The sequence below is a fragment of the Cinclus cinclus genome, chromosome 1 (genome assembly GCF_963662255.1).
Source record: "Cinclus cinclus chromosome 1, bCinCin1.1, whole genome shotgun sequence".
NCBI lineage: Eukaryota > Metazoa > Chordata > Aves > Passeriformes > Cinclidae > Cinclus > Cinclus cinclus.
The window spans coordinates 135,740,510-135,765,369 of record NC_085046.1 but is presented as its reverse complement, the minus strand read 5'-3'; the positions used below and the strand labels follow the sequence as shown (position 1 = coordinate 135,765,369).

The 24,860-nt window shown below is 35.6% G+C and overlaps 1 protein-coding gene across 3 annotated transcripts in view; it reads left to right on the top strand.

Annotated features, from left to right (window-relative positions):
* The window catches only part of CSMD3 (CUB and Sushi multiple domains 3), a 590,741-nt gene that overhangs the window by 553,957 nt on the left and 11,924 nt on the right, over positions 1 to 24,860 (top strand). For all 3 annotated transcript variants that reach the window (XM_062491358.1, XM_062491350.1, XM_062491342.1), the window contains 7 exons: positions 703 to 879; positions 4,182 to 4,361; positions 8,081 to 8,254; positions 13,639 to 13,812; positions 14,068 to 14,141; positions 21,828 to 21,939; positions 23,247 to 23,426. In XM_062491358.1, the coding sequence (XP_062347342.1) occupies positions 703 to 879; positions 4,182 to 4,361; positions 8,081 to 8,254; positions 13,639 to 13,812; positions 14,068 to 14,141; positions 21,828 to 21,939; positions 23,247 to 23,426 (1,071 nt within the window). The remainder of the gene's footprint in view (positions 1 to 702; positions 880 to 4,181; positions 4,362 to 8,080; positions 8,255 to 13,638; positions 13,813 to 14,067; positions 14,142 to 21,827; positions 21,940 to 23,246; positions 23,427 to 24,860) is intronic.

Sequence of the window (24,860 nt, the reverse complement as noted above, 5' to 3'; positions counted from 1 at the left end):
GCTGGTATCAACAGGGATATGCTTTGCTCAACCATAACATCTGCTTTGACCTCATCTATTGCAGAAATAAATCAGCTCTTATCTAGTTTGAGATAGTTTTGATGATATTTCTTTCTTGAAATTATAAACATGTTTCACAGATAAATGTAGGTGTAACTAGTGCATGCACAGGTATATTCTTCTAGTTTAGGTCATATAGAATAGATGCAATCGAATAAGAAGCACACATTTAAATTCCCAAGTAGAACATTAAAAAACTGGGAAAGGTCAGGGTTCCACCTGCCTGTGAATTAACAGTTGACTCCATACAGTGCTTCAAATTAGGAAGAATATTTCGGTGATGCTAGAAATGCATGATTCAAATTAAATCTACAGTTATAATTGTAGATCAGGCATTTCCTTATAATTGGAAGTTTGTTTTTGCAGCTAAACTAGCTTTTCAGTAATGCAGATTACAAAGCTAGATTTGTAGGTTTTGTTTCTCTACAAGCCAAAGGAGGAAAAAATAGTAATTCATGCACACAGGTTTTTACTGTACAATTTGCCTTGTCACTAGGTGGCAAAACTTACCTTTTTAAGGGCAACAGAAAGGATTTCTACCAAATAAAACTGCTGGCATAAGGATGGTTCCTGTTCCAATTTTTTGCATTTCAGAAATCATCTTTACTATGTTTTGAAAATATTTCACATTTTCCTTTATAGCTGTACAGTGTGGTAATCCAGGAACAACTGCTAATGGAAAAGTTCTTCGTATTGATGGAACTACATTCTCTAATTCAGTAATTTATTCATGCATGGAAGGCTACATACTTTCTGGATCATCTGTAAGACAATGCACTGCCAATGGAACATGGTCTGGATCCTTGCCAAACTGCACAAGTAAGACACATTTCTAATGAATAGTCTTTGTTTTCCCTCTCCTCTGAAAGTAATGAATAAATAAAATATAGAAGTCTCATGCCAATAAATTTTCAGCTTTTTGTATCACTATTTCCTATATAATTTTGTATGCTAAACACTTTTTTAAAGTATAATGCTATGCAAATATGAAGAATAAAGGCAGAGTGGAGTAAAATGTATAGACTGCTGTTTCAGTTTAAGGGAGTATGGTTACATGATCTACATACTTTAATTCTTCACTAGTATTTATATTCAATCTTGTTTATGTTTTGTGATGTGGCATATCCAGGCATTTTTATTTTAATTGCTTTACTTAATCTTGAAAAACTAGCAGTATAATACTATGATCTTCTAGAGAGTAGAAAATCAAAACCTTGTAATGAACACTTGAGGATCCTTTTAGTAGTGACTCCAAGGTCAAAACTGTTGTCCTGTTTTGACATATCATCTTCTGTTTGGCCTCTTCATTAACCTTAAAACTCCTTTGGCTACCCAACTAACAGAAGTTATTTCAGCATTTCTAACATTCATAATGAGCATTTTGCAGCACTTTATTTTCAAGCCCATCTGTTCCTTTTTTATTACATGTCCTAGTTCATCTTTTAGTCGCAATTATGAAGATTTTACATTTACATGATGCATGAGACTGCCTATCATTTTGAAGAAGCATATCCTCATCAGAGGTATAAAAAACTGTTTTTTAAATTTTGACCACACTTACAGCAAACCAAATAGAAGCCAAAAGCTAGGTGATAAAATTTCTTGTGTTTTAAAATCCATCTTTAATGGATTTTTGTACTCATAAAGCCTGAGAGAGATCCCAGTAGTTTTTTGTATTCATTATTTTACAAATTAGAATAAGAAGCAGATTAATTGTACCAAAGATAAAGGTGGTTGTGATGTCAACTGCATCTATATTTTTTATTTTTGTTTATAAAAACATTTTACTGTAATATGTGTCAAAACAGTCTTCTCAAGACACATTGCTCAGGTAGAAACATGAGATTTTTAACTTGAAATATGTTGACAGAGGAAGTATCATAGTAAAACAAAGAGGGAGATTCAGAATATGACACTTTTGTTTATTCAAGGTGTTATCAAAATTTACAGCCAGTCCATACTTATTACAGCTCCTTCTTTCAAATCACTGAAAATGCTGGGGCTTAGAGCTGGCACTGTAAGAAGAGAACAGGATAGATAATTTTATGCTCCTTTACAGTCTGGAAGCCCTGGGGAGTTTACCATCAAACAGGACTGGCCCATGTGCAATGTCACACAGACTAGACCATAACAAGCTATTATAGGATTTCCTTAGAAAGAAATAACACTAATATTTCTGCAGTCAAACAGAAACAATGTTCTCACAAGAGCTTCTTGTTGCACTGCTAAATAAAAAGCAAGGCTGTGCAGCCGGCAAGGTGTAATCACTGAGTGGGTGCTGCCCGCAGCATCTCAGCTGCCATGAGCCGTGCCAGGGCAAGACATCTGTGTGGCACAGCACAGATGTGTCTGAAGGCCACCCTGGCTGTGCAGCACAGGGCTGCAGCTCCCCGGGGTCACCCTACTGGGATTCACAGCCTCAGCAACAGGAAATGCTCTTCTGGTCAGCTTCATTGCAACAATTTAGGATGTTTTTACCTAAAATATTAACTTGAGTGGAGGTTGTCCAATTGAAATGAAACAAAGATTGGAGGAAATAAGGATAAAGACATTACTTTTATATGTTGATTCTGTCAAAACAATACTATATATGTAAAAATATTAAGGATTATTTTAGTAAAATTTACACATTAAGTATAGGAAATTGAATATTTCAAATAAAGATTCAGAGTATTTGAAAGTACTTGTGTAAATAAGAGAAAGTTCTGTCTTTCCCAGTTCTATGTTATTTGAAAAGTGACCAAGAAAAATTTATGGCTTTTTAGTTTTTTGAATAATTTGAAATTGCTGTGTTACTAGGTAAAGTAAAATAGGTCGATCTCCAGTTTTCTTTGCTAGTACATTAGCTACCCTTTTTCTTCATCAGTACATTGGCTAACTTTACACTAACCCAGATAACCCTGTGGTACGTTTTCGAGTCTCTTCTGTATCCACACATGGGACATTTAAGGATTCAATATATGCTGTGTAATTAGTATCTGCTCACTCAGACCTTGGTAAACTGTAGAGAAGGTATGCTATATGTATATATCTTGGATTCTCAGGTCCTGACTTAATATCTCCCGATTTTGGAGATCTGCATCCAGAAAGGGTCACATTGACATCAGCTGCACTGTGGCACTGAGTTAGAAGTGGCCAGGATGTGTATTCTGCCCAGGAAACTGCTTCTCACACTTTTCCAGAGGAAACAGCAAGACTGTAGGGTGGTTTTCAGTCTGCTATAAAATAAACCATAAAACACATGGAACGTTATATTTTTGTATGAACTAGATTTTTGCCCTTTTTTTTTCCTGAAAACAACCACTTTCTAACATTGCCACTACTGTTCTCTAGATTTCTTGCTCTAAAAACTCTTCCAGAAATTGATAGATCCAGTTGACCAGATCTGAGGGAAACTTACCTGTTTTAACACTATTCTCAGATTACAATGATATAAAAGTTTTTATTAACTCTTTACGAGTATTTTATTTCATTAGGAAATTAAATTATCTCCTGACACTAGAAGTCATAAAAGGTTTTATAACCACTCCCACACATTAAATACTATAGACCTAGTTTTTATGTAAGCTATAGCCCATGTTTGGGAGCAATCTGAATATTCTCACCTGTTTATGTCTATAGCAGCTATGAGAGAATTTATGAAGTGGGAGGCTTTTGCAGGCATATATTTTAAATTTTCCAGATTTTGTTTCCTTTTAGAATACCCTAGAAAAGTAAAGTAAGTAATAGACATCTACTTTTTTAATATTGAAACTAAATTGATAGGAAAATTTTAGCACATCAAAGGCTGGCAGTGGCATATGGGTTATTTATTGCCTTTTTTATTTTTTTTTTCACTTTGTAATCTTGAAATTTTGCCAATCAAAATGGTACAGACCTTTACTACTACTGTTGAACAAAAGTATTTATGTTATCCAAATATAACTGTTATATAGCTCCACATATGTTTGGCAGCTAATTAGGACAGCATTTTTTATCTTCTCTTGGTGGAGATAAGGTTTATGTCAATTTTTCCTTCTCCTTTTTTTCCCTAATCAATGCCTAATTTCATCATGTTTTTTTCCCCTCACATATAGATAAATCTAGATTTTAAAATATATTCCTCAACTATTTACTTGCAGTTATCAGTTGTGGAGATCCAGGAGTCCCAGCCAATGGCATGAGATATGGTGATGATTATGTTGTTGGACAAAATGTTACTTATATGTGCCAACCTGGTTATACAATGGAAGCAAACAGCTCCTTAATTCGCACTTGTACTAGCAATGGCACTTGGAGTGGAGTAATCCCAACATGCAAAGGTACAACATTTGTTTTGCTTGTCAACTATTTCTTCTGTGACATTTACCTACACTGTTTATTGTAAATTGTATTGTTACTTTATTGTGTATTTCCACAGAAATCAAAACTTACTTTTAGTATGAATACATTGAATTGATTTCTTTGGCTGCAGGACAATTACTTCATCTTTTGCTTCTTTTCCCTTTTATAGTCCTACAGGCACAGTATATTGAACAGGTTTTTATAGTTCTGTAGAATACTTTATTACTTTCCTGCTAAACTGAACTATCCAATATTAAATGATGGTTTAGATTTGTTAACTGCAGTTAGCATGTCATAAGAAAGTAATCATATATATGTCCCTGTTTCTACAAACAGAACACTCAAACATGTAAAAGACACCTCTGGGAAAGATATGAATATATATAAGATGAACTTTGTCAAAGGCAAATTCATCTTAATTACTCTGTCTATAATACTAAGATTTTTTCCTGATTCCTCCTTTACTAGACCTTTAAGTATCACCTTGCTTCAAAAAAACTAAATTGTTCTTGCAAATTTCCCAATAAAGATTTTTCTGATTCATGTTATTTTCTCCGTGGTGGAAACTGAAAGGATTAATCTCAAGATATTCCTTCTTTCTCTTCTTCAAATTGCATACCTGTTTTTCTTTTTTTTTTTTTTTTGTCGGAGTTTTTTTGTTGTTGTTGTTGTTGGGTTTGGGGATTTTAATGTACGCTTAAAAATGTACTTAATGTACACTGTTAAAATTTTAACAGCAAAAAATCTGAACATAATAGAAGGACAAACTTATCTGTCTCATCAAAAATATTTTATCTGAGAGACTCACTTGCTATACCCTAAAACAACTTCTCTCCAGAGTAATTTTTCTCTCTTCCTGATCCTACATCTGTAGAAAAGCAGCATTATCATTTGGTGTTTTCTTTCTGAGTACACACTAAGCATGTCTGATCTATATTCTTTCAAAACTTAGTTAGCTACATTTGGACTTTGTTCATATACATCTTCCTTCTGTTTCATTTTAAGGAAGCAAAGTAACATACCTGCTATGCAGCACTCATTTCCCCCCCATGAATTCACTTGTAAAACTAAATCAATTTCAAATCTCCACCATATTTGCAATCACTTTTCTTGCTGAACACAATTCCTCCCCATATTTTACCAAGTCCAGTTTCATTCTAATTCTCCTTTGACAAAGTCAATTTTTAAGTTATTTTCCTGACACATTCTTAAGGATGTCAAACATTGAAATCCTCTTGACATGTCATTTTTTTCGGATATACATTGCGCTCATGGATAAACCCAGTTTCAGTTCAGAAGTTATTTTAAGAACTGAGGAATGGACATAGTGGTCATATTGAACAAGAGTCTGTCTCCAAGGGTGGCTCTAAGTCAACAGCTGGAAGATCATAAAACAGGTTAATTATTTATGATAAAATCTTTCAGCCTCAAATTATTATGGTCTACAGGATACCTGATACTTAACTGAGACCAGGACATCTAACTCTGATTCAAGAAGAATCATACAAAGAAAGAATTTTACTGTCAATTTTAACTTTGAGTTTTTGAGTCTTTCTCGTTTTGGGTCATATATATTTGTGTAAATGCTAATAATCCTATGTAGAATCTATAGTGTTCTCAGAATTTCATTCTACTATAGATTGTGTTAGTACACTAGACAAGTTAATACTGTAATTAAAATTATGTAATATATAATATATACTATTTAATATATTGTATATTGTATACATAATTAGTATACAGTAGTGTAAAATGTATAAGAATTAGTTTTTACTGTCAGAATGAAGTGACAGGGTCCTTTGGCATTATTTAGTTAAAATAATTGGAAAATGAACTGGGCAGAAAACACATGCATAGTTGTCTCTTTGCCATTGAAAGAGAAGATATAAATCCTGCTCTGCTATTCCAAGTTGGAAAAGGATGTGTGCTCATCTGCAACTAAATATTCAAATATTCTAATATTGTCTTTTTTGTAGACTTGTATTTGTTATATACTTGTAGTTCTTTAACTGATAATGTTGTGGTACATATTTATGTCTAACTCTCTGACCAAAATAGAGAAGCATTCTGGCTTGTTACTGGGTGTTGTTTTGTTTTGTTTTTCTCACCCTAAAATTCTGATGCTAAATGTATTTTCTTCTACTTCTCTCCTTTCCCAATTATTCACCAGTATTTCCTCCCCTATTAGTCAGCTTAGAAGTTAAAATGTACAGACCCTTTTAAAAGGACTATTTGATAAGCTCTTGGAGATTGAAGACAGAATTCTGCTGCTTAGAGCACTTATTTTTTATTACTGTTATTAAAATATCATAGAAGTGTGGCAAAAGCTACCATGTCCTTTTCTGAAGCAAAATCAAGGCCTCAAAATCTAGATTTAGTTTATTGGCTGGCAAAGGATTATTTGATACTAGTATTCCCAAGCAGCCATTAATGGTGCTGTAAAGTATCTTTATAATCTACCTAACTGAGATTCTCTCACTGAAGAGAATAATAAGAATGGAGAAATGATACATAGTGAGCCCTCTGCAGTTTGCATTCAAAGACATATTACTCATCAGCTAAAACCACTGAATTCTTTTAAGCCTACAAGTTGACAGCTGTTCTAAACATTAGTTAAAAGGTTATGGGTGCAGCATTTAACTTCCTCCATTGTTGTGACCAGTGTGTTCTCTGCTCAATTTTTAATCACCACATTTTCTCATTTATCCCAACTGGCTTTAACAGATTAGAATCTAGTATTAGATTCTTTTGCTTTCTTCCTCTTTTGTTAGCACAATTTACCTTTTTGTCAGTCTCATTCATTCTATCAACTTGGTCTAAATTTAATCTTTTCTCTTTTTTGGTTCAGGTTTTCTTTCATTTAATTTCTTTAATACCTTTTCCCTTTAAGCTTTCAATTAGCAATTGTCTGTTACTATACCACTATCCAGTGAATAACACTTTCATCTTCATCTCTACTGCCTTGCCATACTGTTTTTCAGTTTTCTTGCCTTCAACCAAATAGAAGATGGTTCTATTTTCTCCTAGGAGACCTGGCAATTAGAAAGTATACTGAAATACTTCTTGTTGGCCTTCTTAGAGGTAGCAATACTAACAGTTTCAAGGGATTGCAAATCTTACATCTTCTCCCTCTTGCTAGAAACTAGATGCTTTTTGATGTTGAGTTACTCATAAAGCAAATAGTAACCAAACTGTGGTACTTAGAAACAGACTTTCAAGTAATATTTTGCAATAGTTGTCCTGGAATTTCATCCCTAGCATTAACATCTAGCAAATGCCTAAGATGGTCAACAGGAAGAAAATATTTGATTTTTGCCACACTAATAAAATATGGTTATACTCTATGTTGTCTTAACAGACAAAAAAAAAAAAAAAATTAGTAGATTACCAGACATATCTCAAATGTCATACACGTCATAGTTTCCATACTGATTTTTAGGTAGTCTTCCTATTTGATTTGATGTAGCATCCTGGTTTATTTAAGATACTTCATCAATCCTCCACTGCCTCCTAAATGAAAGAAACCAGACATACTAACTTCAGGAAATGTGGCAAGAATACAGTGAGATAGATAGCATCCCCTGACTGTATTGTCCTCTAAAAAAAGGTGAAATTAGCCCATATGGTTCTTCTAGTAATTGTGTACACCGGGGATATTTGCAGCAGCTGGGCCTAATTATTTTGAATATTATTGCAGCTGTTACCTGCCCAACTCCTCCACAGATCTCTAATGGAAGGTTGGAAGGAACAAACTTGGACTGGGGATTTAGCATTAGCTATGTCTGCTCTCCAGGATATGAACTCTCTTTTCCTGCTGTTTTGACTTGTGTTGGGAATGGAACATGGAGTGGTGAAGTACCTCAGTGCTTACGTATGTATTCACCTTATTGTCTGTATTTAGCTGTTCAATTGTAATGATTTTTTTCCTCTTTAAAGGTCTCACTTTTTTTTCTCCCCTCCCTCCCTCAGTGGCTCAATTAATTTCAAACCTGGGACAATTACAATCCTTCTGAAAATTTCTAAAATTTTCCAAAATGTTAACGTTAGTAGTAGATTGAGAAGGTCATAGGAATATTTATATGAGAGCATACAGGAGTCCTTAGATGCAGATGCAAAAAACCAAAAAAAAAAAAATATTGCAGGCAATGTGTACAGCATAATCCAAAGCAATTCAAGATTAAAGTTACTGTCTTGGTTTTCAGACTGAGCTACATATGTGATAGGGTTACTTGCATTATAATCTCTTTTATTTCCTTTTTTTTTTTTCTGGCTGTAATGTTTAGTAGACCCTGTCTGATTCTGTGAAAATTAACTATTTTTCACCCAGCAGTAAATTAACCTATATATTTTATGCAGTAAATGTTATTAATCTGAAAGTTATAAATAACATTGATGAATTTTTGTATTGCTACAAATTTCATTACAGTATCCAATCCCATTCATTAAAAGTGATTGTCATTCTTATGAGAGATATTCAATTGATTGCTCTGAAGAAGGAGTTCTGTAGTTATTTGTAGAATAATTATACCACTCTGTAGTGGTCTTCAAAAAGGAGTCTAACTGGAAGAGGATAATATCTTATTCCTGGCTTTATATTCTCTGAAATTTAATTTGAACTTACCAAGTAGCTGTGCTTGCCAAGTACTTTGCTAAATGTTTCAAAATGCATTTCTCTGTTCTTTTACTATTATTTTTTTTCATTTTTCACCTCTCACTGTCAAAAGTTTTCTCTATTTTGGCTATATCCCAGTACTATGAAAGCATATAATATAGATCATCTTTTCCTTTCCTTGTTTCGCCCCAACTATATTCTTATGTCATCAACAAGTTTCTGACTGTTGCTGAAACTCTGTGTGCAAGAGGTGGAACATGAAGAAAGGCATTTTTTCTGGAAGAAAAAGACTAATTGCTTTAAATTCTCAATGTAGAACTCTTCTAAAGTCTACAATACTGTGAATATCAGAGGCTATGAAAAATTATTTTCATGATTTGTTCTTTATTGAAATATGGTGTCCTTGATTCTTTTTTGGACATCACAATCTATTTATGATTTTTAAAGTTTGAATACTCAGTATTGCAGTATACTCCGAAAAAATGAACTCTACCTTTAAACTTCTTAAAAGGCATATTTAGCACAGAATGCAGGTCCCTGGGAATTTAAGGCTATTTCATGCAGATTACATTAACTGAATGTTGTTGATGTGCAATGGTTACCCATTGGCTTGCAAGAGAAAACAATTGGCAGCCAGTACTTGTCAAAGAGCTTAAGCTAGTTGCCATCTGGCAGAAATGAGGGGGAGCTGGTAAAAGTCATTCTCAATAAGCAGTTCCAGACATCAGAAATTTAATTCCTAGCTTGGTTCCATACAGCCTGTAGCTGAAGATACGCAAGATGTAGTCATGACATAGAATAATTATTCAGAATGGAATATGACCATGTCCTTGGTTGAGTATTTGCCATCTCTGAGTCAGTAAATTTGTTTGCTTAATTACTCTTGCAGTAATTTCAGTACAGGATTGCTAGTTTCATAAGTTTGGCAATAGATGGCAAAAATGTAGACCTATGCCAAAAATTCCTAACTGCAGATGTAATTTGGAATCAAAGAATTATCACAGAATATAATTAATTAGAAGAGACCCATAAAGATCATCAAAGTCCAACTGCTGAACAACCCAAAGAGTTGAACCCATGTACCTGAGAACATTGTCCAAAGGTTTCTCAAAATTTGACAGGTTTGGTGCTTTGACCACTTCCCTGAGCCTGTTCCAGTGCCCAGCAACCCTCTGGGTGATAAACATTTCTTGATATACAGCCTAAACCTCCCTGACATATCTTCATATCATTCCCTTGGGTTCTGTCACTGGTTACCGCACAGAAGAGATCAGTGCATGTTGTTTTTCTTTATCTCGTTAAGAAGCTGATGACCACGAGATCTTGCCACAGTCTCTTCTCCTCTAGGCTGAACAAATCAAGTGACCTCAGACACTCCCTTATGGGGCTTCCTCTCAAGGCCCTTCACTGTCTTTGTTGCCCAGTTTTGTATAATCTCTAACTGCTTTGTAACCTTTATAGCTCTAATAGCTCTGTAATAGCTTTATAACGTGTCACCCAAAACTGCACCCAGGACTCAAGGTGTGGCCGCTCCAGCTCAGAGCAGAGCAGGAAAATCCCTCCCTTGCCCAAGCTGGTGATGCTGCACTTAATGCCCCCCAGGACAGGGTTGGCACGCCAGTCACAGGACTGATCCCACCAGCTTTTTCTTGTGCCAAAGGTGTCATTTTTCAAGAGCTGAGTCAAGGCTTCTAGGTCCTCATGGAGAAGACTGAAGGATCTCACTAATACTCAAACTTTGGCAAGCCTTCCCATTGCTATCTTAGATGAACCTGGTTTTGTACCTTTCCCTCTTCCAGTGTAGCTTAAAACTATACTGCTCAGCTCTTCTAACTCCTGCACAAAAGTAATTTTTCTCTTCTGAGAAGAGACAGACTTCTGACTGCCACTGAATAGGAGTTGATCTGGTGTTGTATAGACCATAAGGTGATCAAAAACCCCAAAGTTCCTCTGATGACACCATCTTCACAGCCATTTGTTGATCAGTTGGGTCTCCCTGTTCCTTTCAGTATTCTTCCCTGATACTAAAAGGATTGAAGAAAATACTAGATGTCCTCCTGATCCTTCAGAAAATTGCACTAATTCCTGAAATCTCTTTTGGTTACCCTTGGACGTCTCTTTGCTACCTCATTGTTGTGGATATAAAGAACAGCTGATAATAAACAGAGGGTTGTACCAGACAAGGCAGTTTTCTAGTAATGTCCCAGGCTCCAGAGAGGCATCAGGTGTCTCTGAGTAAGGTCCAGTTGGCATAATGGGTCCTCAGATTCCCTCAGAGGGTTTCACGTACGAAAACCACTGCTATCTTTATTTGACAGAGGTGGTCATGATGTAAGGGGTAGGTTATTTTGCTCTCCAGTTCCAGAATGACTTTCATCTTCATCTTAATTTGTCAGTCCATCTAGTTCACGGGCCTCATACCTGTTGTATAAGGGCACCTAGGAAGATGAGGCGGGCTGGAAAGGGATTTGACTGTTCCCAAAAGTCATAACCTACTTCCATTTCCCCTCCTCTTTTAGATCCTCTCCTTCTGCCTGGTGGTGAGAGGGTAGGAGATCCTTTGTTTCTTGTGCCATGGTTGGCTGCTATATTCATCCCAGGGATGGCAGAATATGATGCCACAAGTCAATCTCATTGTCTGATGCTCCTTAGCCCAAATGCCTCCTCAAGATGTTCAGTCACCAGGCTGAGCATCTCCTCTACTTAGGCACATCTCAGAAAGGTGTGCTTACTGCTGCCATCAGACTTTGACAAGAAATGTGCTGTTAATCAGTTAAATTTGTTTTAAGAATGAAACTAGCCTCACAATCTCAGTGCCAGAACTCCATGGTCCTGCTCTGTTAAAGGCTCTCAGAGTCCTTAGGAAACTATTTCCACTGAGAGTGGAAACACTCATAAAACTTCCAGTTCACTGCAACTTTACTTTGTTCTGTAGTCACCTGTTCTAGTATCACTGTGAAACTGCTGTGTTTCACCATGATGCCTGGTTTCCACACTTACTGATATAAGAGGAAGATATTCAGTAGATAGTCAATGACTAAGTCAGCTTGGACAACTAAGTGGTGGATTTTACTTAGTTTTAGAAAAAAATGAATAAATTTACCAAAACCTCATTTTTGGATGTGAGAATTGTTTTTCCCTTCAGATTTGTTGCTATTTGTTGGTGCAAAGAACTATTAGGAGACAATTTCAAGTCCCTGTATTAAAAATTCGTGTTTCATTTATTCTCAAATTAAGATACAGAATGTTCTAGTGAAAATGTAACAACCATGATCTCTCAACCACAAATGAAGTACACTTTGTGTACACTATGTGGCCCTGTCCCCAGTCCATAGATCTTTCCAGAATCTGGCCCATAATTCTGCACACAGTCCCCTGACACCTAAAGTGATGAAATTGCATATGTTTCTGGTATGTTACAGATTAACCCCTTTTCCTTCATCAGTGTGGGTGTGCATGGATTTCCCATCCAGGCAGTGTCTTTAGAAAGAAGTAGAGAGCAGGAACATTTCATGTGAGCACATCATTTGGAAAGCTTAAAGCATGGGTGACAAAGATAGAAACATTACAAATGCATTTTGAAGACTGTAGTTTGAGAGATGTAATTTAAATTATGTTTGTAGATGAGACGGAGAACAAAATTCCACTGTCTGTATAGCATGTCTATTTGGAAACATTATCGAACATGTACAAGTTAGGGGGGTTTATTATTATTATTTACTATTATTATTATTATTATTATTATTACACCGTTTCCTGTCTGAATTCATGGTATGTCAAGAGCTAATGTAGTCTGATGATACAGGGCTTGCCATAGCTGATTTAATTTCCTGAGTCAATCATTCAAAATCCAGCTTCTGACAATATTCAGTACTTCATACTGCAGAAGGCCAGTGTATTTGCTAGCAATGCATTTGCTCAGTTATGACATACTGTAAACATAAGGAATCTTTAGGTGATACAAATAAGGTAAAAATATTCATTTAAGAATAGATTTTTATGAGTGCAATTTATCCTGTCTGATAACAGTTTATTAGTATCTGACTTTTAGGTTGCCACAGAAGTTTCTTTATTATGTTTTCTTTTTTGTGTGTTTCTTTATTGTTAACTGTTCCAACTTTCAAGTATTGTATTTCCATACTTACCAAATCTTACCTTTCAGTGAAGGATGAGGAAGCAGGACTTTATGTCTCCTAAAATCTGTCTGCTAAATCATTTAATTATAGAAAAATATTGAGCACTGGGTAGGTGGCAAGAAAGCAAGAGAGAAGGGAACATTGACATGAAAGTTTGATACACTCTTTGATTGCTCTCTAAAGATTTGCATATTAATGTGGTTTGGGGTACGGGTGAATTGTAGATATTTGGACTTTAATAAAATAAGTTGTCAACTTGATTTATTAAAAATCAGGTACTGACCAAGCACACTATATAGCCATTTTGAACAACTATCAGAACTACTACAATCTGACAAACTAAATATTATATATCTAGTCTCTCTGAATTCCTATTAAATGTTTCCATATTCAATCTGTTTTTAATTAAATGAATACAAAATTTGGAGTAATTTCTTCACTTAGTTCAGCTGTTTGTTTTATTTTAATAAATGCCATATTCTATTTCCATCATGTCTTTTTTCACAGCAAAGTTTTGTGGTGACCCTGGAGTACCTGCTCAAGGGAAAAGAGAAGGCAAAAGCTTCATCTATCAATCAGAAGTCTCTTTCAGCTGCAACCCTCCTTTTATTTTGGTTGGCTCTAGCACCAGGATTTGCCAAGCAGATGGAACATGGAGTGGTTCTTCTCCTCGATGTATAGGTATGATTATGTATATGTATTGAAATTTCTTTCAGTGTTTATTATTCCTCTTCTTGCAAAGTCAGTCTAGGATTTTTCAGTTATTTTGAATTATCTTGGTGTTATTCTATACTCTTTAAGAATCAAATCACTTTATTTTTGTCTTTGTGATTGGTTTATTGCATGTTGCTGAACAAGCTTAATTTTGTCATAAATTCATGTATTTAATTAAAATACTATAACTCGTTTTGTCTTTAATATATTGCAATTTTTTAGAACCTACTCGCACAGCATGTGAAAATCCAGGAGTCCCAAGGCATGGGTCACAAAATAACACATTTGGCTATCAGGTAGAGTACACTTTTTAAAATTGACTTGCATGTTTAAATATTTTATACTACCTTAAAGTCTAGAAACATCTGATTAGAGGTTCAGAGACTGCTTCTGTAAGAGTTGTTTGCTGCTGCTGTGTTTCCTTATCCTTATAGTGACATACTAATCTTGTGTCCCTATCAACAATGCACTACATGAAAAACTTGCAATGAAGTTCTGCTTTATTTCACCGTGAATTCTTTCAATATTTCCCACAGTATATAAGTGCTCCCTACAATTTAGTAAATAGCTTTTTCTCCTCAAAAATGTGTGCCAAACTGCTAGTGTAGACATATTCTATAAACAGGACTTTTTTTTTTTTTCCTGAGAGAAAATCTGGTTGTAACCACAAATGAATTAGAGAGTCACTGACCTGTTAGGAGAATTTCTAGTCCACTCCCCCTTCTCAAAACAGAGTCAGCTAGAACAGGCTTATGAGGACTTTGTCCAGGTGGTTTTGGATATTTGCAGGGATGGAGACTCAACAGTGCTTCTGGGCATCCTGTTCAAAGTTGATCCACCTGCACAGTCTGCTTCTGTTGCTTGTCCTGCTCCCAGGGTGTTTTTTTGCAGGCTGGATAACCCCAGGTCTTTCAACTATTCCTTTTATTTCAGATGCTATAGTCCCTTAATCAATTTTATGGCCCATCACTGGACTCAGTGTAGGCTTGTCCTTATCTCTCTTGCCCTGGTCAGCCCAGCACTGGACCCAACACTCACTTATGACTCACTGGGGCTAAAAGAGGGGAAGAAGCACCTCCATTGACCTGTATTCAGTGCTCTGTGTGATGCCTCCCAGGAGACTGCTGGCCACATTTTATATAAGGCTGTGTTGTGCCCAGTAGTGCTTGCATATGTTTCTGTTGGAAGAAGAATTGTGAATTTAAAAATTCTTTTGAACTGTTGATTTCCTGATACACACAAAACACTGATGTCAGGGAGATGTTTTCAAGTATGAATGGTTTAGAGATGCAAAAATGTATCTTATAATTTGTTAGGAATCTTGTGAACAAGGAGAGAGCCTAATCTATCTTGTGACATCTGTGTTTGATGTCAGGGCTGAATGCTCCAGGCACATGAAGAGGAAAGAAGAGTACCTAGCAGCTCCACAGTTGTATGAGGTCTCTGTCTAGTAGCAGAAGAATAAAAACTGCAGTTTGCTGGAAATACAAGAAAGGGCTGAGTGAAATTTGAACAAATTTATAAATTGAAATTAGTTTTTAAAAATAAATTGTAGCTGAGACTTTTCAAAGTTTCATGGCAAAAAATTTCTTTGGTTTATCCTTTTGGTGGCCTTTAAGCAGTACTACTCAGGCCTGGTTTTTAGCAATATTTGAGTTCTCAGATTGTGCTAGATCACAATCATATGCAAATAATAATACAATTATCTAAGTTTTCTCTAGGGACTGAAAGTGCTGCTTTATGCCAAGATAGGATAAGGGGGGGAAGACCTTAGGCTAACTTCATTTAGTTATAATACAACATTATGCTAGAGGACATATTTTTTATTCAACTATGTATCAGATAAATAATTTATTAAGCATTTTCTATTATTTTATTGTCACAGTTTCTCTCACATATTAATGAGCTTTCATTGAAGGAGCTAAGTCTCTCATTTGTGCTGTAGTTGTGAGCTAGCATGGAACTGCAAAAATATCAAGCAAAATGTCAACTGACAAATCATTTGTAAAATAAGTGTAAGTGATGGCACAGATAACAACCATGTAATCTCTAAAAAAAAAAAATTGTAAATGGCTATAAGGTATTTAAGTATTTAAGATGTGTGTGCTATAGACTCCTTACTCAGCCAGCAACTTATTCTCATGTTCACACAGTGAATTTGGTTTTATGTAATGACTAAATGTGCAGCTTCTGGTTGCTATAGGTATGATTGCTAAGTTGATACATAACAAGGTAGAAATACTGGTCATACAAATGAAGCTGAGCTAAGCTCTTGGTTGAGTGGAAACAACTGTGAAAATTATTGGTTCTAGGCAAGTTATTGTATGTAGATCCCAGAAAGAAATATCACATGTTTTATAATGTTATGACTCCTTTAAAACCACCTCCTCTTTTATCTAACAAAAATCACTGACTGATACTTACTTTTCACAATACTGATGTCAAGTTATGAGCTTCCACAGCACCATTGTTTTGTTCCTTTTTTTCCCCCCTACTCTTGATTATCTGTTTTCCTATCTCATTGATTGCACTGAAAGTTCAGGCAAACACAAGATAATTCTAGGCTTGACTGAAAAGCGTATCTAAACCTGACCTCCTGGAACCTACACTAACCAAAGCACAAATATCACCACACCACTTTTGAATATTTCAACTATTAAATAAGAGCTTTGCAGAAAAAGAGGCAACAGAATTTTGCATGGACTTTAGTGTTCAGTATTAAATTCTTCAGGCAGAAGAAGATCAGTTTCTTATGTGTTCAAATAACATCAGAATACCAGCTTAGTGCTACTTGGATATCTGCCATGGCATGGAAACAAGTAGTATCATTTGCTTTAATAGTTATGAATACATATTTCTAGGATATTTACCTTTCATCTGAGCCATTTTTATTTGACAGATCTATTTTAGCAGTGTGTTACAATGGAAACAAAATAACTTTAGATAACTTTAGTCAGTGAATACTGACTTCATCTATAATCTGGAAAATAAATCACTCCTTGGAAAGAAACTGTAGGGTTTGAAATACTTCTTCAGCTATATTGCTTGAAACATAGAAAAGTGCTTATAGCACTTTCACCATAAGCTATTGCAACACAAGGCACTACTGATTTGAAGGAACAGTTTAGAACTGCTTAGACCAGGCAGTCATATATATACGATTTATTACTTCTCATACTTTTCCAAATGTTTTGTAGAAATTCAGCTATTTTCCCTTATATTGAGTCCTAAATTGAACCAAAAAAGACAGTCTTAATTTAAAAAGGAAAATAGACACAATGCAGTAGTGGTAGTCCTCTGCTAGCTCTTGGGTTCTGTTTTATGAAACTTGATCTGCAGATGTTGAGCAGCCCTGTAAATAATCTCCTTCTGTGAATGTAATGCATTTAAAAACTTCAGTGTTGATTGAATTGTAGGATGAAGTTCCAAGAGAAGTGCTCTACTCCCACAATATAGCTGTCTCCATTAGCACAGTTGGCATCACCGTTGCATCAATGAAAATGTAATTTGAGCCTTATCAGACACCATGTATTTTCCTGCTTCTCATTGTTCTCAGGTCTCTGGTGTCAGTGTGTTAGTGTCACAATCTAGAGTGCTTCACTGGCACAGATATGATTTTTATTTTTTTGTCTCTGTCATTTGTGTTTCATCTGGGGTTATTTGTAATGTTTCAAACACGCTTTTACACCTCTCACACCAGAGCTCATTATTATACACATTATATTTCAAACTATACTATAAGGCACATTGCACCTGTGTGAGATAGTTCGTTTTTTACCTCTGAAACCTGATTCTGTCCAGGCCTGTATGTCTTTAAGGGTGAGTTTTCCACAGCAGCAGGATCTCCAGTGCTGAGACTGTGTCGCAACTTTTATCAAAGTCACACTGTATTCTTCTTTGCAGCATCCTGTTGTCTGCATTTGTCATGAACTTTGCTGTTGTTCCAGCACCAGGCCCGTATTTCTCTGTACTGCATCACATTAGTGGGAAATAGCTCGTTATGCACATAATAGATGCTTTATATTCTGCTATGGATATAAATATGTGGTTGTACTGTACAAAGATAAAGAAAGGCATATTACCTGTTCAGGTAATAGCTACCTGAACACAGGAAATTTAAATTTTGCAGCTAAAGTAAGTTTGGAAACAAAAAAAAAAGAAAACTGAAACAAACACAAAACTCCAGGGAGATCAAGACTTTTTCAGACAAAAGAAGCCTGTCAAGCTTCTGCCCAGCAGTTTTGAAAACTCAAAACCCTCTTATAAGGGCAATAATATATTAGTGGGCTACCAAGCTACAGATATAATGAATGAGTTATGTTTTCATTCACTTAAAATGTGATGTTAAAAGTTACTGAAGATAAATAACTGGCATTCCCTTAGCTTCTCAATTCTTCAGCACAAATTGCTGGGGATGGAGAAATTTATTTGAGTATCTTCAAGTTCTTTGGTGAACTGAAATCTAAGAAAAAAAGTGATTGTGGAATAACTCATGCGAATTAGAAGTATCTTATTTTCCTGTAAGGGATGTAAAAAATAAAAAGGATAATAACTTATTATTTTGATAATTATTATACTTATTGCCAGCTTATTTGATAGAACAGAGTTATCTAGAATACTTTATAAGTGGATGCAGGTTGATATTTATGCATTTCCTTCTCAGATTGTCAGATTGGTATATCTCCTGTTAGAGAATAACAAATATGCATTCCTGGGGGTTTAGCAAAAAAAAAAAAAAAAAAAAAAAAAAATATGTTATTATTATTATTATTTTGGGAATATCCAAGCTAAAACTGACACTATAGAAAAGGCAGAGCTGTTGAACAGACATGATAAAATACGTTTTTTTATATGCAAACACTGTTTTCCAGAGTACTAATCCTTCTACTTGAGCTGTAAAATTAAAATTAGAGGAAATCTGAACAACTCAGCACTGGGAATTTTTTGAGCATAGAATACTGTATTGTAGCGCCACCTGGTGCCTCTGGCAAAAGAATATTATAAAGTAGACAACAAAACTTTTTAAAGTTACATTTATTCGTTTAAAAATTAACATACATATTCTATATAATTAATTATAATATTTTGTTATTACATACTGCTTGATTTTTTTTTTCATTTATTTGTAATATTGAACATAATGGCAGCAGTTCTTAAACATCTTCATCTCTTGGGCAACTGTTGCATTTTTGATACTGCTTTGGTGCTTACAAAAATAAAGGTTATGTTTCTTGTGAAACCATAAAATCATGGAAAGGTTTGGGTTGAAAGAGACCTTCAGGATTATACAGTTTCAGCCCCCCTCCATGGATAGGGACACCTTCTGGTAAACCAGGTTGCTTAGAGCCCCACCCAGCCTGGTCTTGAATACAGCCAGGAATGTGGTATCAACAGCCTCTCTGGGCAACTTGTCCTAGTGTCTCACCACCCTTACAAGAAAGAACTTCCTCCTAGTATCTAGTCTAAACCTATTCTCTTTTGAATCTCTTCCCCCATGTCCCATAACTACATTTGTCTGTAAACAGCTCCTCTCCACGTTTCTTGTAGGCTCCCTTCAGTTACTGGAAGGCCACAATTAGGTCAGAATGAAGCCTTCTTTCTCCCAGGCTTAACAAACACAGTTGTCTCAGCCTTTCCTCATAGGAGATTCCCTCAGAACATTTAGGTGTCCCTCCTCTGGATTTCCTCCAACAAGTCCGTGGTTTTCTTGTGCTGAGATGCCCAAAGTGGGACACAGGACTCTGGGTGAGGTTTCACTAGAACAGTGTAGAGGGACAGAATCACGTCCCTCGACCTGCTTCCCCACACTGCTTTTGATGCATCCCTGGGTACAATTAGCTTTTTGGGCTGTCTCATGTCCAGCCTTTCATCCACCAGCATTCCCAAGTCCTTCTCAGCAGGGCTGCTTCTGAACTGTTCATATCCCAGCCCACTCCTGCTATAACATGTAGTACATCACCTTGAGCTTGGTCTTAGTAAACCTCAGGATGTTCTCATGGACCACTTCTCAAGCTTGTCCAGGTGGATGGATCCCATCCTTCAGATGTGTCACCCATACCACTCAGCTTGGTGTAGTCTGCGAATTTGCTGAGGGTGCACTCAATCCCTTCACCTGCAGCATTAAGGATGATATTAAATAAAACTGGTTCCAATACTGAACCCTGCAGGACACCAAAGTTCATTTATGTCCGCTGGGATTCTGAGACACTGACCATTACCCTCTGGATGTGACTGTCCAATCGCTTTCTTATCCATCTAACCATCCACCACTCGAATTCATCTTTGTCCAATTTAGAGAAAAAGATGTTGTGGGGGACTCTTGTGAAAGAATCTACAGAAGTCCAGAAAAAATATATCTGTAGTGCTTCCCTTGTCCACAGATGTAGTTATATGAACATATCTTTCTTAAAGCTAGTACTTTCCTAAAGGAATATAGTGATATGTAATATATATATATATACATATAAAATATGTATATATATATAAAATATGTATATATAATATAATATAATATAATATAGTATAATATATTGATGTTAATTGTTTTAACTAAGACCTTCACCACAAAAAAAAGCTTCTATGTCTACTTATTGCAATTTCTGAAACTTGTAGTATTTTACTACTTTGTGCTTAATCATGCAAGTGATTTAGTGTATTTCCTTCAAAATCTTTTAAAAGTAATTACATAGTCCAGTAAGCACAGAAAAGAGCAAAATAAAGGGAGAGGAATTTTAAATCACATCCTGTGTTGATGAACTACTATCTGTAGTTCATGTGGTATTATTAAATTTCATTCTGATGAGAAACTTGAGCTGAAATGAAATAGTACTATAAAGTTTCAAATGAATACTTGTAGCAGTGAAATGCTGTTTCCCAGTACTAAACAATCAGGAAAGAATCCACATTTTACCTTTGAGCATCAGTCTGAATCAAGTGTTATGAATTTAAACAAAATAATTAAAAAATCAAACCCAGACCAGAACTATAAATGTGCTGTCACAGATAGTTAAAAGTTTTCAACTCCTTGTTTAATCATCAGTTAATAAATACATGCATACAGGTCACTGCAGAACAGTAGTTATGATCTATGCACCTTAATATTTGAGCTAACCACTCACACCATGTAATACAATGCTCTCTGAATGACGTACTTGTAATCTAATTTCCTCACTTTTGGTGGAAACTAGGAATTATTTGCATTTTCATCAATTTCACCATGACTGGACTTGCTGTAGAAGTTGTTCCATTTTATGTTTGTGCAGAAACTGTAAGAATTCTATTTTCCTTTTTAATCAACACATACCCAAAATAGGTATAATAATTAAAAACTAATCTCAGATGAATTGCTATTGTAAATTGTGATGTACTTGTGTTCCAGTTTCTATTATCAAATTGGATAAAGAGCTGTAATTCTTTAGCTCCTCTCATCACAAAACAAAATTAAAATATCATAGGAAACATTCTGAAAGATTAGACAGTGTTGTTGACCAGCCCAATCTATTCTAATCAAATATTTCTCATTTTAACATGTGAATATATCCAGCATTCCCCAAAGGGGGATCTAATTCAGCAAAAGTCCAGCAGAATCTAATACCCATTTCAGTTCTGTGACTTCCCTTGTTTGTTGCAATTTTGCCCAACTGGCTCTCCTTTGCTCCAGTGTGGGGAAGGCACCATGAGCTTTGTTTCCAAACATCAACCGTTCCAGCCCCAAAGCAGCACACTAGAGAGACCACAGAAGATGAGGATTTGATTTTCTTCCATGGAGGATCTAATTTTGGGGGGACAGTAATTCTACTGAGAATGAAGCAATTTTTTTATTTCGTATCAAATTGTTCTGTGAAATTAATTTACTTTCCAGAGAAAGAGAATCCCAACTTATCAAGTCTGTATTATGTGAAGGAGTGATCAAATTTAGGGGAAAAAAATCCCAGCTGATAGTTGCTCATAACAATATTACTGTGTTTTCTACTTTTCAACAGGTGGGAAATGTTGTTCAATTTCAGTGTAAAAAAGGACACCTCCTCCACGGTTCAACAACACGAACTTGCCTTCCTGATCTTACATGGAGTGGAATCCAGCCAGAATGTATACGTAAGAAATATTTTTTTCTTTTTTCAATTTTTTTAAATCTATGTTATTTAGCTTCAGTAACATTGCTGTAAAACTAATCTATACAACTTTATTAACTGAAAGTTGCAGAAATTTGCATTACTAGACTACAGCAGCTGAAATATAAATTTGAGTGAAATTTTGTATAATAAACAATGGAATTTAAAAAAGAGAGAAAGAGAGAGAGAGATAAAATAGGCAGATCTTAATCCAAAGTCAATTTCTATCTAAGAGAGTGCAACCTTTCTAACGCAGAGAGGAGATGGTAAGAATAGAACATATCAGAATTTCTGTTCTAAAATACACAGGAAAGCATATAATTAAAATCAGTTCTAGTAAAGAGTTTGAACTGTTTCCCAGCCAAAGAATCATGGTATTTTATGATGTGGAAAAATGTGTTTGTAATTGGAAATTTTTGAATCTGAAACAGAATCTTCTTAGAGTATAGGCAGCAGTGGTTCATTTCATAGATCTTTTACACTTTGGTAAATAACGATAATTTACTGAAGATATAAGATAATGGTTATTCTTTCTTCTTCAGCTAATCAGCTATATTTTTCTGGAAATAGTCTTACCTTGTAAGGTCTGACCCTATAGAAAGAATCACTTCAGTGAATGGAGAACATATCCCCAGAAGGAAACTATTACTATTATTTCAGCTGCTGCTACAGTTAATCTTTAGCAAACAGCAAATCAGTAGCTCAGTGTGTTGAAAGGTGAACTCTGCTCTTGGAGGCATGCTGTCTTTGAGATAACAAATAAATCCCACATTCTGGTGATTGTTAAATATATAAGACTCTTCACATGGCCTTAGAAATGGTATTTTAATTTTTCTGATATTTACAACTCACCTTCAATTTCTCCTTGACCTTTCATAGTGTTTTCCAACTGATCATTTACTTACTGTTATACAATGTTATGTACATATCATATGTGATATAAGTCATGAACCATGCTTGCTTTTAAGGCTGGTATGATGTGTGCTGTTTCTGTTCTTATATGCAGACAATTAATTTTGTTAATGCAGGTGCATTTAAGTCTGTTCTTGGTCCATGTTTGAGTGTATTTACGTGTTGAAAGGTCCATGTTTAAGAGTGTATTTACAGACTCATGGTGCTATTTTATAGACTATACAGTAATTTGTAATGTGAATTAAAATATAATAATATGCCATTTCTATTAAAAAAATTTTTGTACTTTGTTAGTTAGCTGTCAGAATGGGTATATATTATCTTTTCAGAAATATTTTCACCATTTTGACAGAAGGATATTTTATCTTTTCTTTGTAGCTCACAGCTGTAAACAACCAGAAACACCAAGTCATGCTAATGTTGCAGGAATGGATCTTCCATCACTTGGTTATACATTGATTTACACTTGTCAGCCTGGCTACTTCTTGGCAGGAGGATCAGAGCACAGAGCATGTAGGTCTGATGGCACATGGTCTGGGAAGGTTCCAGTTTGTGAAGGTAAGCTCTTCTGTTTCCCACTGCATCTGCCATCTGACATGTTTCAGTGCTTTTCTTTACTTGCAGTTGGCACACGTACACCAATGTTTTGATTGGGCCCAGTCAGTATGTTTTTGTGAAAGGCAGGTCCTGCCTGATGAACCAAATCTCCTCTTATAACAAAGTGACCTGCTTAGTGGTCACTCAGTACTTGGCACTGGTGAGACCACACCTTGAATAGTGTGTGCAGCTCTGGATGCCTCACTCCAAGAAAGATATTGAGGTACCAGACTAATCCCAGAGAAGAGAAATGAAGCTGGTGAAAGGTTTTCAGCACAAGGCTTATGAGGAGAGTCTAGGCAAACTGGGGGTCTTTATCCTGGAGAAAAAGATGCTGAGGGGAGACCCGATTTCTCTCTATAAATACGTGAAAACAGGTTGTAGTAAGGTGAGTCTTGGTCTCTCCTTCAAATTAACAAGTGCTGAGAGGAAATGGCCTAAAACTGCACCAGGCAAGGCTTAGGTTGGACATTACAAAAAATTTGTAGGAAAAATTAGGAAGAGTTGTCAAGCACTGGAATAGGCTGCCTGGACGAGTGGTGGAGGTAGATGTGTAGATGTGGGATGTAGACCCATAATGGAGTGAAGGACTTGTTAGTGTCAGGTTAGCTATTGGACTCTTAAGATCGTAGAGGTATTTTCCAACCTAAATGTTTGAACTATTCTGTAGCAATATTTGAGAAAGATACATAAAGTCCAAGAAGATGTCTGAATCACTGTGTGAAATTAATCCATAGGTTTTAGTATTATTTTACATTTTTAGGTAAGGAACTATGTACTACTAGAAAACAAAATGTATCTACTTTGTCCTTGCTGTTTCAGCCTTTAATTTTGTATCTAATTTATACTACAGTTTGCCACAGTAGGACATGAGAAACACCCTAGCCAAGTCATGGTGAGAAAGGCGGCTTTCATGTGAGATAACGAACATAGTCAAGTATAGGAACTGTTTGGAATTTTATTTCCTGAATAATTAAAGGCCTTTTCAGATTACTGTTACCTAATGTTTCAGATGTGGTTATCCCCAGGGCTCTTACAGAGGCATTCAAAGGCTTTGTAGCCAAACACTGCTACTTGGAAGGCAAATAGGAAATGAATAGTTTGTATTACTAAAAAACAGGTGTCCTGAAATTGCGTGCCAGGCAAGCGCTGGGGGAAAATAAAGCAGAGCTTTGGGAAAGTACAAGAAAGCTACCAGCCAGGAAGCTTATGACTTGTTAAGTAGTTGAAAAGTATTGTGGCAGGCCAAATGTGATTCATAGATTGTATTTTTGATTCAAGAATTTTCTGCTGCTGCTGTTGAAAGAAGTTGTTCACCTTATTGTGAACTTCACAAAAATAACTTGGAAATGGATGAAAAGGAATATAATGTTAGGAGCTGAGAGCTCTAAAGGG